The sequence below is a fragment of the Salvia miltiorrhiza genome, chromosome 2 (assembly GCF_028751815.1).
Source record: "Salvia miltiorrhiza cultivar Shanhuang (shh) chromosome 2, IMPLAD_Smil_shh, whole genome shotgun sequence".
In the NCBI taxonomy this organism is placed as follows: domain Eukaryota; kingdom Viridiplantae; phylum Streptophyta; class Magnoliopsida; order Lamiales; family Lamiaceae; genus Salvia; species Salvia miltiorrhiza.
In genome coordinates, this window is record NC_080388.1 from 11601791 (window position 1) to 11619519 (window position 17729).

The 17729-nt window shown below is 33.9% G+C and overlaps 1 protein-coding gene and 1 long non-coding RNA gene across 2 annotated transcripts; one reads left to right on the forward strand and one right to left on the reverse strand.

Annotated features, from left to right (window-relative positions):
- Positions 1-2933, forward strand: LOC131011207 (uncharacterized). Its single transcript, XR_009096793.1, has 3 exons — positions 1-134; positions 1989-2055; positions 2657-2933. It is a non-coding gene; the product is annotated as an uncharacterized LOC131011207 (long non-coding RNA).
- Positions 2934-13503: 10570 nt separating this feature from the next.
- Positions 13504-15591, reverse strand: LOC131011209 (NAC domain-containing protein 19-like). Its single transcript, XM_057938999.1, has 3 exons — positions 15290-15591; positions 14378-14661; positions 13504-14307 (listed from the first exon to the last, which is right to left on the reverse strand). The coding sequence occupies exons 1-3, from the start codon at positions 15519-15521 to the stop codon at positions 13570-13572; spliced, it is 1254 nt and encodes a 417-aa protein (XP_057794982.1). The 5' UTR covers positions 15522-15591; the 3' UTR covers positions 13504-13569.
- Between the last annotated feature and the right edge of the window lie 2138 nt (positions 15592-17729).

A 17729-nucleotide genomic window follows, 5' to 3' on the forward strand; every position in this document is an offset into this window, starting at 1 on the left:
AACACACACACTAAAACACATTAGAAACACACACACTTCACGTTAACACCATTTCTTTGGTGTTCAAGCTTTTGACCTCCGATTTGAGCACCGAGACGAGCGCCGATCATCTTTTCGATCACGTATCTAAGTAGGTAAGATCTCTACCTACGTTTTGATGGTTTTCTTTTCGATTTTCGTCGACGTCGAAAAACGTCGATTCTCGACTTTATTTTGAAACGACGTCGGATCGTCGTGAAATTTTAGTATGTTGTTCTTGGGTAGATGTTGAGCATGTTTAATGAAGGGAGTAAGAACGGAACGAACCGTAGCTATGAAACCCATGAGGGCAGCCCCGTTTTTCACATATTAGCTTGTCTTTCGATTTTTGTTTGATCGTTTTGACTTGATATTTGTGCTTAGGGGTATGCTAGAATCGATATATATTAAATTCGTATTTTTCCAAGCACGAAAATTGTATAAATTTTTAGAGTATGATTATTTAAATTCGTGAAGTTTGAGGCGTTGCATAATAAATATTATTGCGTATATGTGTTCTACGATATCACATGAGCATGCTAATTGATTTACAATTTATGGATGATAATTGTTGAACGAAATTAAAACTGGAATTCTGTCAAAATTTTACAGCAGTTTCAAGCTTATGTTTCGATGAGTTTTCATTGCTTGATGGCTCTGAAATTTTAGTATGTTTATCTATGATATGTGTATTTCGTTGCTGCAAAATTTCATGTCTTTTGAATGATGTTTGCTATTTTAAAGATATTTTGAAAAATCCTTGACAGAATCTGTCAACTATTGGTAGACTTCACAAAAACGTTTATATCTATTAATCCATGAAGGATTTTGCATCACCGTTTTTTTTAAACGAAACTAGACTTCAATACTTTTCTAAAAACATAAGATTTCGATTTTTATGACCTCTGAAACAGAGCAGTTTATTATTTCAAAAATGCCCTGTTCTGCTGTCATATTTGTCCAACAGTAAAAGTGTATGAGTTTCATTGTTTATTTGGCAGATCATATGAACGTTTTCTCTTGTGAAATTTTTAACCAAATCTTCAAGGATACCTTTAGTTTTGGCTGATTAAATTTGATGGAATTTTATTAAGGTTTGCCTTGGTTTCTAATGGCCTAAACAAAATTGGCAGAAACTGTCAATCTTTGACAGCCTGCACTAAAAGAGCAATATCTCCAAAAACCTTTAACCTTTTTGGTTAACTACCATTTTTAGAGTGAACTACACTTCATGAAGTTTTTTAGATCAATTGGTATGAGAGTTTATGATGATTGAGTTGGTTGTTATGAATTTTTAAAGATGACACAAAAACAGCAAAACTTTCTAGAAAACAACTTGATTATATTTGTTTTGATGGATGATACGATATGCCTAAATGGTGTGAGTTGTGAGAGTTATGATTAACGCACATAAATGTTGGTATCTGACACTCGAACAATTGGTGTCGAGTATAAATGATAGTTTACTGATAAAGAGTTTTGATGATTTTGAATTGTTTGGTTTGCGTTGAAAAGATGTCAAGATGTTAAGTTTTGAGTCGAGAGACGAGTTCACGTAGTGAGATTCACGCGTTGAAATCTCGTGGCTGACATTATATATGAATAGGTCATGCCGAAATTTTTAGTGAAATTAGAATTTGAGCATAGTCAATTCTTGTTGACCTGTGACTCAAATACATACCTAATGGAAAGTTTAACTTTCTAATTGGTTAATTAGACGAGATGAGAGCGAATAGATCTGCTAAGAAAGTGGACTTTTCGATGTGTTAAATATTTCTTTTAATTGAAGCGCTGCTAATTATAACATAAGGATGTTATAATTAATGAGTAATGACGAGAGATAATAATTGTTATATTGATTAACAATCAAGAAAGATGAACATTAGAGATACTAATGTTTCATAAAAGAGATTAGATTATTAATCGAGGTTTCTTTTATAACTTCTCACCAATTCTTCATAACGATGAAGGTCCTTTTGGGAAGTAACGACTTGAGGGAGAGAGTGACGTTACTCATTGATACAGAGACACAACGAGGTGGGCATTACTTTTACTATACGTATATAGAGATCCCCTGCTTGTCGTAGGCCTCTTATACGAATGAATGCATGAGATGATTTAACTGTTAATTTCAGTTTTATATATCTATCAAACGAGTTTAATGCTACCTTTGAGCAAGTTATTTCATGACAAAATCTTTGAGTTAAAGTTATTTCAAGTATTGTCTTGCCATAAAATGTTTAAATTTTAGTATGATATCTATCTGCTTTGGCTTTGCCAATGATGCAATCGAATTCGGGTCCTGAGCAGTTGATAGCTATCCTGCCAGGGCTAGTGTACACCAGTGACCGTGAGTCATCTAGCGGGTTGGCCGGTCAAGTGACCGTGAGAGGTGGCCACCTCTCCGGCACAAAGTTCCAGATATGATAGATTACAAGAGAACTTAGTCTGCAGACGAACTTTAAGAATCACAAATGAATTTAGTAAGCTTGGGCCTTTTTAGCGAAAAACTCCCTTGCTGTACTGTTTATGATGGCATGACAATTTACAGTTTTGAAGCATGTATTTTTATACCTAGGCATACGTGCCCACTGAGTGCTTTTGTACTCAGCCCTGCATATGTTTTCTAAATGTGCAGGTTGAGCTGATGTGATGATGGTGCTGCAATGAGCGGAGTCTCCAGGGTTGTTAATAAATAGTTAACCTGTCTAGAATATGTCTTCATACATATGTCTAGCTACTTTCCGCTGCAAGATGTTGTTGATGTTATAGTATGTTATGTCATACTTTGAGTCTTAAGAGAATGGTTTCATATGATGTATAACTTGATTAATGATATTAATTAACTTTTATGCAGTCTTTCATAGACTGTTTTCAATTGAGTATTAATGAATAAAAATGACGAGTTTTATTAAGATGAGTAAGTTTTACGGCTATAAATGACGCCCCTTTTCTTCCCCTTCTTCTTTAACCCCATCCCTAGTCGTGGATCACTCGGCCTAACTATCCCTAGTTAGGGCGGGCTGTGACAAAAATGGTGGTAGAAGCACAAAGAAAGGATGATAAGATGGAAAAATTACGGGAAAAGATAAGATTAGGAGATCTCAAAGATTTCCAAGAAGCACCAGACAATGCCATACTCTTTGAAGGAAGGATATGCATTCCTCAAGATGAAGAACTTAAGAATAAAATCTTGAGCGAAGCCCATGATACCCCTTATACTGCCCACCCGGGAAGTACTAAGATGTATCAAGATCTAAAAGAGAATTTCTGGTGGGAATGAATGAAACGAGATGTAGCCTCGTTTGTTGAACGATGTCTTGCTTGCCAGCAAGTGAAAGCCTTACACCAAAGGCCTTACGGGGAACTACAACCCTTGGAGATACCAGAATGGAAATGGGATGATATAGCAATGGACTTCATCATAGGATTGCCAAGATCCAAGCGAGGTAACACGGCTATATGGGTCATTGTGGACAGACTTACGAAGTGTGCGCACTTTATACCAATCCCAATCACCCATGGATCCGACAAGTTAGCTCAACTTTATGTTAGAGAAATTGTGCGTTTGCACGGAGTGCCAAAGTCAATTACATCGGACAGAGATTCCAAGTTCACATCCAGATTCTGGATCAGTTTACAAAAAGAACTGGGCACAAGATTGAATTTTAGTACAGCTTTTCACCCACAGACAGATGGTCAGTCTGAAAGAACGATTCAAACATTGGAGGATATGCTGAGGACAGTAGTGCTAGACCAGGGTGAAAACTGGGAGCACATTTTGCCACTCATCGAGTTTGCATATAATAATAGTCACCAAGCGACTATCGCTATGGCACCCTACGAAGCACTGTATGGGAGAAAGTGTAGATCGCCACTTTATTGGGATGAAGTGGGCGAGAGAAAAATCCTAGGGCCAGACACAATAGGTGAAATGATTGAAATCGTTCGCCAAATCCGACAGAGGATTAAGGAGGCCCAGGATAGACAAAAGTCATATGCTGATAAACGCCGAACTGACTTACAATTTGAGAATGGAGAAAAAGTCTTTCTGAAAGTTTCTCCATCAAAAGGGATCATTAGGTTCGGAGTTAAAGGAAAACTTAGACCCCGATTTATAGGACCCTATGAGATCCTAGAAAGAATAGGCCCAGTGGCTTACAGGCTGGCATTACCGCCAAGCCTAGGAAATGTCCATAATGTTTTCCACGTATCACAACTTAGGAAGTACGTTTTCGATCCAAAGCACGTGATACACCAAAATGAGATGATCCTTAATCCAGACCTGAGCAATGAAGAAAGACCTGAAGCAATTTTAGATAGAAAGGTGCAACAACTCCGAAATAAATCAATCACCTCAGTGAAGGTTCTTTGGAGGCACCATGGACAAGAAGAAGCTACGTGGGAACTCGAAGACAAGATGAAAGAAAAATATCCAGAGTTGTTTAACGAAGGTATGCAAATTTCGGGACGAAATTTATTTTAAGGGGGGTAGTATGTGATGCCCCGCTCTTTTAAATACATATTAAATTAAATATGTGCATAATTACTATATTTCTTGTGCATATATAATTATTTATGGAGATAATTTTATCTAGATAATATTATTTCAGCAAAAACCTGTATAAGAGATACAGAGTTGCGATTTAATATTCAGTCATGAATGAAACCAATAATTAAATTTATTGGTTTTACTATACGTTTGAGACTTTGTTTTACCAGTTTATTGATTTAATCAATAATGTTAGAATTTTAGATTTATAACCGATTTTATAAATCGTGTTATTTAAATCAAATTGCTAGAATTTTAATTTGAGATCATATGCATAATAATTTTATTATTTCACGCTATATGTGTTTAGTATTAAGTCGCGAATTAATTCCGACTTTCATGTATTAAATCTCAAGTTAAGGGTTTAATTTATACGACGAGTATTTAATTAGCGAGAACTGGATAATTACTACAGACGAACTATGAAAAAATTAGAACACGATGTATAGTCACATCAAAATTCTACACTATTCCACCTTTCCCTCCAACTCACCATTACTGCAGAAGATGTTTTTTCTAAAGTGAAGATTTCAGCAAATCTTACATTTTCAATCTAGCCGCAGCAAATCTTACATTTTCAATCTAGCCGCAGCAAATCCTACATTTTCAAAATCAGCCGACGTTCACTCACCTACTCCTACAAAATTTTCCATAGTCATAAATTTCATTGTCGCAGAGACCCATCTATAAATTCATCCAAACACTTCAGCTCTAAAACAAGCAAATTCTTAAACGCAGAGTTTTCTTTTGACAAGATTCGGTGAAGGTATTACTCGCAACTTTCTTCATTTTCATACATAGCATTATCCAGAAATTCAACAAGAATGAGATCACATATGATTTTGTTTACAGTTTACAGAATTTGCATACGCATCAAAGCTTTCACAAGAAATCAGAATTAGAATTTGTATCTCACTAGGAATACAGAAAACCAAGTTTTCATTTCAAAATCAAGTCTTTACAGTTGAGTTTTCTGAAAATTATTCAAATTTACGAACCTATCGTGAGTGATAAAACGAGAGAGAAAGGATGGTGGATTGTCGGAGCTCTGCGACTCACGGCGACGGCGGCTCCGGGAGAGGCGGCTGCCGGGCTCTTGCTGCCAACAGCAGCGGCCGGCGGCGGCGCTCCTCCAGCGAGCCACTGACCACCGGACGAGCCTGCAGCAACTCCAGGCCGCGACTCCGGCGAAGCAGCTGCAGTCGGCGGCGACTCCGGGCAAGCCAACGGCGGCGGGAGCTCCGAGCGAGACGAACGGCTGAAGGCCAGATCCGTCGACCTCAGGCGAAGAAGCAACAACTCCAGGCGGCGGCGGCTTCACTGGCAACTGCCGGCGGAGCAGCGCGGCGGCGCGACGCCGGAATCAAAAACGAGAGCGAGAGAGGGATGAGATGGGTGTGTGCGTTTCAGGGATGAAGGAGAAGAGAGAGTTGGAGGGAAGGGAGGAGCAGGACGACGGCGGTTGCGCCGGATCCTTCGCCGGCCGCAGACAGAGGCGACAGATCTTGAACGAGAGAGAGAGAGGTGTGCGTTTTTTTGTGTGTGTGCGTGAGTTTGTGAGGAGAAATGAGAGAGAGGCGTGAGGTATAAGAGACAGAAGAGTTTAATTGCTAATTGGGCCCCCAACTTTGGGCTAGTATTTTTTTAAAAACAAAAACTGATTTGGGCCGATTTAAAAAAAAAAAAAAAAATGAAATGGGCTCAAGTTTTTAATTAGACAAGTTTTAATTGATTAAAGTGTTAATCTGAATTATGGTGTTAATTAGAATGGATTAATCCATTAATGAGACTTATTGTCTTTATTATGGATTAATCTAGATGAGAATTATTTATAAATGAAATCATTTTCTTAAATCAAATTTCTTAGCTCATTAACTATTTTCTTAAATGGATTTTATGAATAAATCAAATTAGTATTTATTTGGATTGAATATATTGAGTTATTAATTTAATTTATTAACTTAGCTTTTGGAGTTAATTGGATTAACTCTAAATTATCTACGAAGGTATTAAATATCCTAAGTTGGTATGATTAATGAGAATTTTAAATCCAGCTCATTAATCAAAGTCTTTAACTTAGTTTCATTATTTAATCTTCTGGATTATTAATAAAACTACTTTGGTTAGTACCTTAGAATAATAAGTTCTCCATTAATAAGGACTTCATAGTAAAAATGCATTCTCATTAATTGAAGATTCCTGAATGTCTTACCTTGAATTCTCATAATAAAAGGTCAAGCGTGGGAGTCAGTGCTATCGAAAGAATCACTGCCTTAGTAGCGAAACACTGCAACCAGGTAGGCATTACTTTCATATATATCAAATGAGTTTCATTTACAGTTGAACAATTATTTCATTGCAAAATCCTTGAACTGAAAGTTATTTTAAGTATTGTCTTGCCATAAAATGTTTAAATTTCAGTATGATATCTATCTGATGTGGCTTTGTCATGTTATGTTATCGAATTCGGGTCCTGAGCAGTTGATAGCTATCCTGCCAGGGCTAGTGTACACCCAGGGCCGTGAGTCATCGAGCGGGTTGGCCGGTCAAGTGTCCGTGAGAGGTGGCCACCTCTCCGGCACACAGCTTCAGATATGATAGAATACAAAAGAACTTAGACTGATCAGTCGAACTTTAGAATCACAAATGAATTTAGTATGCTTGGGCCTTTATAAGTAAAAATCCCTGGCTATACTTTTGAAATGGCATGACAATTTACAGTTATTAAGTATGTATATGATTTTCGGCATATGTCTACTGAGTACTTTGTACTCAGCCCTGCATGTATTTCTAAATGTGCAGGTTGAGCAGTGATGAGTGATGAAGGGGTGTCGTGCGGAGCTTTGTCATATTTACCAAATAAACTCTTGGCGGTACATGTCTTCATACATGTATCACGTTCTCATTTTCCGCTGCGAACACTCAGTTATGATGCAGTTTATTCTATTATGTTGGATTGTCAAATCAAGTTATTGTATAAACACTTAATTCGGATACTCATGACCGATTACTCGCTATTATCTATATATGTGTGACTTATTCTCATATTATATCTTAATCTTAATTTAATTCCTTTATAATTATTTATCACCCCTTTCTGTCCCCTCTCCTAATTTCCCTTCCCTAGTCACGGTTTCCCGGCTTACCTATCCTTAGTTAAGTCCGGTCGTGACATTTCAATATTTAATTTAATCAAATATTTAATTTAATTTAATTTAATTCAATATTTATTTCAATATATAAATATATTTAAATTGAGGAAACAATAGAACGAAAATTAAAGAGCCCGATTTAAGAGCCACCAATATGGAGGAGGAGCTCTCTAAAAGTGGGAATGACTCAAGAGCTCCTTAAAAGCCACTTAGATTAGAATTAACGGTGACCTATCTCTTTAGTGGCCGACTACCATTTCGTTAAACTATTTAGATTAGAATTAACGGTGACCTATCTCTTTAGTGGTCGACTACCATTTCGTTAAACTATTTAGATTAGAATTAACGGTGACCTATCTCTTTAGTGGTCGACTACCATTTCATTAAACTATAATAAAATAAAAGGTAATAATTTGTTGATTTAGACCAACAGACCGACCTTGGTCTCGTGCCAACACAAATGAGACCACAAGGTCTTTTTTTAATTTTAGATAAAAGAAGGGACATTTGGCGCAGTTTGATTGTGTATATATAAAAAAAATTATAATTTTAATTTCTCTAGAAATAGAAACCATATTTGTTAGTATATTTTTACACACACTAAAATTCTATATTCTTTTTTACATATTTCATCTATTTTTATTTATAAAGCTTTCTCCATTTTGTTGTCTTATTAATCTAGTTTGGATTTTATTGGTACTGATATATTTTCTATATATTGCTCAATTTTTTTTTGGTATTTTTGCATTTTTCATTATAATTATAATTATAATTATATATTTTTTATTTTCATTATATGTAGTTTTTATGGTTAAAAATATATATATAATAATACTTTACTCGTCCCTAAAAATTGTGGTCTTATTATCATATAAGTGCGTCCCTGAAAATTGTGGTATTTCTTTATTTGGAAATGACTTCATAAACTTCTTCACTCACTATTTATAAAAATGTGTGTGACCCAAACTCCATTCAAACACAAACTATCACATTGCTCTTAAAATCCGTGTCATCTTCATTGCACCACAATTTTTAAGGACAGGGGAGTATATAAAATATTGTGGTTGAGTGATTGAAGTAACCATGAATAAATCTCTTAAAATGTGTATGTTGGATTGCGATGGATATTGATGATATAAAAGAGTGAGATATTAATTAAATGTTAAAAGAATTGGATAATTGAGTGATTGGAGTGATTGGTATTAATTTCTCGTCGGATTTATTGATAAACGGTGGAGTTGGCTTTGCACCGGGTGATGGTTAGTCCGAAGCTCGGAGCATGGCTTATTCTACTTTTAAGTTATCAGCGGTTTGCTTTCGCTTTTAGACGGATACTCTTTTTCCTTTTACAAGATTTTCCCACTGAGTTGCTTAGAAAAGGTTTTAACGAGGTCCAGCTTTTAACCGCGACTTTGTGCTTCTAAGGGTTCTCTTAGATTTTCCTTTTTCTTTTAGATCTTTATATAATCAAGAAAAATACATCCAGAAAAGTTTAAACATGTTCGATCTTTAGATAAAAATATATAAATAAAAAGACATTTAGTGTATTGAATTTATATCATTATATTTTATATATTTATTTATTTCAGATTCAATATATATTGTATTAAATAATTTTTCTTGATCTTTAATTTAATATACCACACAAAAATAATAAGATGTGTTTTGTGTAAAGAACATAAAAAATAAAATTTTTAAAATTGCATACTTGACGTCTTTTTCAAAAATAAATATAAATGCCATTTCAAAAAAATGATTAAGAAAACAATTAAATTTGAAGAACATATTATCCTAATTCATTTCATTCATGAATGAAAATTTTCATTTGACAGATCATGCTAAATCATGTAGTTCCGAATATTAATTAATTAATCATGTCTTTCATTTCATTATAAGTCACTTTTTAAATGATAGCGAACAAATTGGGTAGAAATAAATTTTATTCAGTTTTTTTTTTCCATTATTTTCGGCAGTTAGTATTAGATTTAGAGTAGTGGATGTATATTTTTCTAATTCCAATTATGTCCTTCAAATTGAATAAAATTACATTTACTTTGCTTTTTATATATACTAGTGTACCTCCCGCGCTATGCGCGGCGAATATAATTTTAGACTTGCGCAATGTTGAGTTGGGTATTAGATTCAACAACAGATTTATGAAAAAGTGAAGAAAATCGAGCTAAGAGCTAAGATTAACAAAGAAATTGAGTGTGCAAAAAATGTAGAAAAGAATATAGCATTTGTTTATTTGATTTCCTCTTATGGAAGGACTGTTTACATTTAATCTTAGGGGGTCTATTTATAGTCTATTATTGAGATACAATACTAAGGCCCATTTAGTCTCGTTTCGATGCTCAAATAATAATATTTGATAGGTGCAAATCGTTGGTTGCCACGTGTTTAAAATCAGCATTTCTGTAGTCAGAATATAAATCTTTCGCTTCGCACTTTTATTCTGATTCCCCTTTAGCCTCAGATCTGGAGCTTTATCTTCATGTTTCGTATTTTCGCTGAAGTTAGATCTTAATATATTTTAGTGCCCAATTTCATCATGATCACGTAAGTTGTGCATATATATGCTTTATAATATTAATATAAACTAATAAAATTAAAATTTTATACCAAATTTATTATTTGCAAAGTGATATAATATTTTAATATTTAATTTTATATCAAATTTAGTATTTGCAAAGTGATCTAATATTTTAATATAATCTAAGTAATTCATATAAAAAATATAACATGAGCTGAAAAAAATAACTAAAAAATAATTTACTATATTAAAATTTCAAATTGTCATAAGCTTATATTCACATCCATTTTCTATATATTATATATGAAATTAAACATATTCTTATGTTTGAGACGCATACTGCATATATTATCTATGATGAAATCACACAAAATAGTAAAAATTGTATTTTGTGTAAATAATAAAGAGGGTATAAATTTAAAAATTTACAAATTTCACGTCTTTAAAAAATTTCATTTTGCCAATAAATTTCCTATTGATATTTTTTAATTAAAAAAACACAATTGAAAATTAAAATATTAGAATTAGGAAAAGAGAAAAATATAAAAAGTCCGAAATACAAATTTCAGTTAAAAAAATATATCATTACTTAAAAATATAAATAATTTAATATATTAAACTTTAAATTATTTAATATAACAAAATTAGTGCAATAGAAGATTTCAATTATTTAATGTTTATAATTATTTAATTATTTATTATGCAATCATTTAATATTGTTATTTATTTCATTTTGATTGGAGATGGAGAACAATTCTTGGTGGTTTATTAATTTATGAGGCAATCATTCAATATTGTTAATTAATTCTTCGCAATTTATTAATTCTTTTTTTTTTTGACAGTCGCAATTTATTAATTCTTAGAGTTGGAGTAATTGATTTTGTTTAGAAATAGTGGTTTTGCAGCAAACTAATTGTTGGTTAATTTATAGGAGATTGTGATTATAATTTTTTACTTAATTTTTAATTATATCCTTCTAATTGAATTTAATTATATTTACTTCTCCTTTTATATATATATATATATATATATATATATATATATATATATAGGGTGTGGTTCTAGAGAGAACTATATTATTTGTGAGAACGGGAGAACCATCAAATCTAATGCATCCACTATAAAAATTAATGCATTCGCTGTTAAAATTAATGCACTAAAAAAATTTAAAAAAAATGCTCCCTTTAGGATTCGAACTCAGAATCTGCATTCATCCAACAAGATGATGCATCCACCGTAGATCTTGATGATCGAATGACTGAAAATGGTTCTCCGGTCTTTTTTTATTTATGGTTCTTTCTTGAACCTCTCCCTATATATATATATATATATAGATGACATAATATGCTATTAATGATGTTTTGATATAAATAAAATAAATATTACTCCGGAGTATATAGTTTTTATAATTTTAAAAAATTGAAATACGGTTCTAATTAAGTACAATATCATTACTTTTTGAAGGAAACTATTATTGATTATACATATAAATTAATTTATGTATTACAATTTTAAATCATCATAACTTACTTATTTCAAATCTATTTTTCACATATTTTATGTCAAATTAAAGGTCATTTCATGAGCTTTAATTTAAGATGTACATTACATATTTTATCTAACACATAATTACTTGAAAATTTAACAATCTGATTCTATCTATAAAATAAGAAACTAAATAAATAAAATATTTAACTAATATATTCAACAACAAAGAATATGGGAGTTTGTTTTCCTTAATTAGTTACCGGCAGTTTTTCTATTTAAGTGGAGCGGATTTTGTGAATTGATTTTTATCCTTTAATTTAACTATTCATTTTTTCCAATTCCAATTATGTCCTTCAAATTGAATGAAATTACATTTACTTTGCTCTTTATATATATAAAGATAAAGATATTTCTCCCTTCCTCATTGAAATGTGGTCTAATAAAGATATCACGAATTAAAAAAAAAAATTGCATGACAATTGTGTTTTGAGTGGGATTGAGCTCCACCTCTTTTTATAAATAATGAGAGGTAAAATTTATTGGAACATTTCTAAATAAGGAAAGATCATAATTTGAGGGATGGATGAATTATAACTTAAGATTTTTTTTATTTTTTTTTATGATTATAAATGTAAATTGACGATGCAATGTTAATGAGTTTAATGTATTTTTCTTTTTATTATTTTATAACAAAAAATAGAATTTAATACTGAACGGATATCGTGGAAAGAAGCGAAGAAGGTTGGGTTGGGCTTGCTAATTTGCAACCCAAGCGGACACGGTAAGAATCCATAGGCTTTAGAACCAATCAGTTAACTAGAAATGTGTAAGCATCTCCGATGATGTGTTGGAGTAAGAAAATCCAACACCAGCCGGGGACTCGAGGAAGATGACATTTGCAACTGTAGCACAGACTTGCTTAACCATCAATTCTCATATATATATATAAATAAACAAGTTTGATTTATATCAACTTAATTACCAGTGTATTGATTGTACCAAAGGGTTTTGCCATCTGGATTCACTTATACAACATCATTCACTATTCTATTTTTGACAAAATATATTATATATAAAAACATAAAAAAGAAAGCTTAAGCATACTAATTACCTCCATTAAGCCACAAGACGAGAGGCTTTGTGGAAGAGTCAGCAAAGTAATAGAAGAGAGCTCTACCGGCATTGGGATTAATTTGGTGATGTATTTGTCCTCTCCCGCCAGAAACACATGCAAAAGAGAGCTTGCACTTGCAGTTGCACCCTTCATTCTTTTTTTCTTTTTTCCTTCTCAATGCTGTATGTAGAAAGGGAATGGAGCATCCTTATATAGGCCTCAAGTGTCAAAAGTTTTCTTGTTTGGAGGTAGAGTTTTAGTTTCCTAGTAAAATACCAAATGAAGAGACCATATTTGTAATGCATGTTGCCCAAACTCACACGCATGCAGCTGCCTTGGTTTTGTTTATAAACTTAAATACTCACTCCTAATAACTGCCTTTCCATTTGCAATACTTTCAAGAACTCTTTATATTACAGCAGGCTAAGCAGACTTCCTCTCTTTTCAGGAAACTGGTAGTTGGGATTTGATTTTGATATGATCTCGTAATCTTTTATTTTTTTTTTATCGTAATATTGTAATCTTCTATTCTTGTTAATTGTTATCAGTAACCAAATTGGTTTAATTATTGTTTTAAATTAGAATCAGGGGAAAAACCATGTCTTTAACACTAAAAACGAACTCAACATAAAAAAAAACCGTTGTATTGTTGCAGACTCAATATTAACACTAAAAAAAAAAAACCGTTGTGTTGTTGCAAACTTACAGTGCCCTAACGTCTAAACCTAAACCTCTTCATGTTTTCCTGAGCATCGATCTTCATGTCTTGCTGGGCGTCGATCGGATTGTATATGGGAGCATCGATCTGGTTGTATATGGGAGGAGAAAAATTGGTGTTGGTGTTGATGTTTGGGGGAAAAAAAGCTTCATTACTCCTCAAAAAAGAAGAAGACGCTATGTTTGGCTGCGAAGAAGAAGCTATATTTGGCTGCGGTTGCTGCTGCTGAAATCCCAATGTCTCATGATTTAGATATGAAGAAGCTATATTTAGCTGCTGCTGAAATCCCAATGTCTCATCATTTAGATATGAAGAAGCTATATTTAGGTGCTGCTGAAATCCCAAGGCAAGATGCTGCTGAAATCCCAATTGCTCCTCAACTGGTGGGGCCACCGTTCCATCCAACTGGAAATATACATCACGAAATGATGGATCGGCTTCTTGATAGCCACCAAATGTGGATTGTTTCAGTATATCTTCAAGATAAGCTGGGTTTTGCTCAGGATAATAATAATTAAAAGGATATGGATTTTCGGGCAGTATTCCTGGAAGATTTTCGATCGCAGCAGCGACTTCATTATCATCATCATCATCATTTCCTACAACAGCGAATTCAGAATCAGAATCATCATCGCTTTGCTCCTTAGCCTCCTTTGCATTTGGATTCTTCCTTTTGTTGTTTGGTAGCCTCGTAGCTTTCTCATACATGTGGCATAGAACCCAATCATCCAACTGCAAAAATCATGTTCTCAAACAGCAAAAAATCATGATTTTCAAGAGAGAAAATTAAGTATATATATACCCTCATGTCATCTTTACTCCTCTTCTTGCGTGCAGGAGCATTAACCCTATATTCATGCATTATCCACTTAGTCTTCACACCCTTCTGAGGCTTTCCTTGATAAAACACCAATGCCTTTCGGAATCCGATGGTTGCATCTCCAACCATCACCGGTTTATCAGCGCCGGTAGCCTTCCAGTACCCCGACTCCGAACCTCGATCCGGCCGCTCTCCGTTTGGATACTTCCGATCCCTCGGTGTGAAGAAATACCATTCCTCTTCATATCCCAGTTTCGGAAAGTTCGCTGCATAAAATCAACAAAACAAATCCAATTTTCAAACCCTAGCTAACAAATGTAATTAGCATTGCGCCTGGAAATTATAAATAAAAACGGAATAGTTTTGGTTGAGTAGAACAAGCTAGTTTCTTTAACGATGACGAACGAATATATGCACAAAAAAATTCCAAAATACAAACATTATAAACAATTTCACTGCTGTAGAAACCCTAATTAATATGGGTTGCGAATTCAAGGGTTAAGATTCTCTATTTTTCTTGAGATTGAAACAGCAGAAATTATACTATATATAAAGCAGTATACTAACTTGAACTTATTAAGTTTAACAAGTTTCTTTCATAATGACAATACAAATTCATGTATGATAGAAGAAACGTGTAAACAATTTCTCTGCTGTGAAAACCCTAATTAACAGACATGCATTACGACTTCAAAAAAGGGAAGAAGACTCTCTATATTTCTTGAGTTCGAAACAGTATAATTATGAAGCTCAAAGAAACCTTTGTGAATTCAAACGTGAAAACCCTAATTAAGAAATATTGTGAATTCAAGAAAGAGAAGAAGATTGTCTAGTTTTGGAGAACTGAGTTGCAAACAGCAGAAAATCATATAATAAAACAGTAAAATTTTGAACCTTGTATGTCCCAGGGGTTGACTTCTTTGAGATTAGTCTCATTCATTCCATCAACGGGGATAGGCTGGTTGTCGATTTTCTTCTGCAAGTATTCCACAATGAGCTCGCCGTCAGTGGGCCTGAAACGAAACCCCGGCGCATAACTCTTCCACGCCGGCACGGCCATTGGAGCTGCCGGTGCCCGAATTTGTTCATCTTCCGAGTGCCGCTGCTCTGTTTCTTGATGATCCATGCTGGGAAGTAGTGGGAGCTGATCGAGAGAATGTGAAGCGTGAAATACAAGCTTCAAACCAAGATACACTGGTTTATGGATAAACGAATTACTATTATATATTAGAGTTTGGTGCGTATCCTATCGTATTTCTGATAGATTTGACATTTTTTTATTAATTTAATTTGGAGAGATAAATACTAAATCGAATCATGTGTTTATCATTTGTTTAGTTTGGAAAATCTTTCCTTGATTCTTTTTTTTTTTTTGTCTTTTCTGTGTGATTTTTTTTTTTTTTTTTTTGAGGAACTGTGTGAAAATTAATAACATGCAGTTTACGTGAATAGATGTGTAAATTTTGGTTTATACCACACAAATCACGAGCACATTCAATGTCATTTTGTTCAGAATTTGCGTTATTTATTTATTTATTTTTCTCAAACGATTATTAAAGATGCTTTTAACGTGCTTATCTGTGATAAGTTATCACTTTTGTGGCACAAACCATAAACGGGTTCAATAAACGGTTAAAACAGATCCCCAATATGTTCAATTAACGGTTAAAACAGATCCCCAATATCTTCTATTCTGATTCGTGTTCTACTATAACACTAGTACGTCCCCCACCACGCGAATCGGATCCTCTGTCCCAACATATAGTGTGTACAACTGTATATACCACTCTTATTATATTATAATTTTTAATTATTTTTTATTCAATTTTAATTTATTATGCTTTTATATAACATAAAAATAATTAACAAGGGTTCACTCATTCATTTAGGGTTTATAATTATTATTTTTATATTTATTTGAATTAATAATAGATTATTTGGGTTCATTAATTCAAAGTTAGGGTATATAACTTTTTAATTTTTAATTTTTCAATGATAAATACTAATTAGAGTTTATAATATTATTATTATTATTATTTTTATAGAAAACAATTGATAAAAAGAAGAAATGCAGAATTGTACACGTGGTACACACTATATTCTGGGACAGAGGATCTCATCTGCCCACCACAGGCCACCATATATTTGTTTATTTTAAAATTTTAAATTATGTAAAAATATTACTCCCTGCTCCGTTCCACTACAAATATCTCATTACTTTTGGACACGAAGATTAAATAATATGTAGAAAATAGATAAAATCATATATATGTTTATTTTAAAATTTTAAATTATGTAAAATATTATTCCCTTCATCCCATTACAAATGTCTCATTACTTTTGGATATTAAATGACGATTTTATAAAAAAAGAAAAGAAAAAACCAAAAAAACCCTTGAAAGCACAGAAGGAGCAGACTAAGGGCCGAACCTCATTAAAACCTTTTCACTGAAAACCCAGTGGGGAAAACCGTGAAAAGGAAAAAGAGTACTCGTCTAAACACAAAACGAAAGTAGGGAAGAGCGGAAGGGAAAGTTTCCGGAACTCCGGCCTAACCATCGTCCCCAAACTATCCCGGCTCTCACCCCACGGGAAAAAAAAAAAAAAAAAAAAAAAAAAAAAAAAAACGGGCGGTTAGAACCAAACAGCCACCCATCAGCCCCAACTACCTTTTTTGACGCAGATGGCTATGCGAAGCCATGTCAAGACGAACCGCAGCCCTAATCTCCTCAATCTCGTGCGGCCACCACCCTTCCGAACGTTGTTGGTTAGCCATTATATCGGCCGCCTTGTTTCCTTCTCTAAAGATGTGAGAAACCTGCAGCGAGAAAGCATCTAACATCTTTAAAATCCTATTCCAAGCCGCCTTAAAACGCCAAGGCACATTCAAAGAACGGGAATTAAGAATGAGTATCACGTAGGTGGAATCGGCTTCAATCCAAAGTCTGTGCCATCCACGATTGTGAGCAATTTGAATCGCCGAGATAACTGCCAGTAGCTCTGCTTCAAAGGCAAAACCCGAGCCACCTTTGAAGTGAAAACAACCACGCACCACATTCCAGTTATCTCTAAACACCCCACCTGCAGCAATAGTTCCCGGAGTTCCCGTCGCTGAACCATCAGTATTCACTTTGATCCACGGCGCCACCGGTGGCCACCAATGTACCTCCACAAACTCCGGAGGAGGAGCACTCCTGGTATTAACACCCACTGCCCGGAGAATCAGATAATCCGACCAAGAATTCCACATGTAGCCTAATTTAGCAAAGTTATTATCAATCTCTTTGAAAGCAACTTTCACAGTGTGGATGACACGACGTTCTTCGAACTTTTG

What these genes read in the sequence shown, in the direction of transcription:
- LOC131011209 (XM_057938999.1), bottom strand. Translation starts at nt 15,521, where the DNA reads ATGGATCATCAAGAAACAGAGCAGCGGCACTCGGAAGATGAACAAATT. An exon ending in CAACCCCTGGGACATACAAG is followed by an intron (nt 14,662 to 15,289) that starts GTTCAAAATTTT and finishes GATTTTATGCAG; the next exon opens with CGAACTTTCCGAAACTGGGA. An exon ending in GGAGTAAAGATGACATGAGG is followed by an intron (nt 14,308 to 14,377) that starts GTATATATATAC and finishes TGATTTTTGCAG; the next exon opens with TTGGATGATTGGGTTCTATG.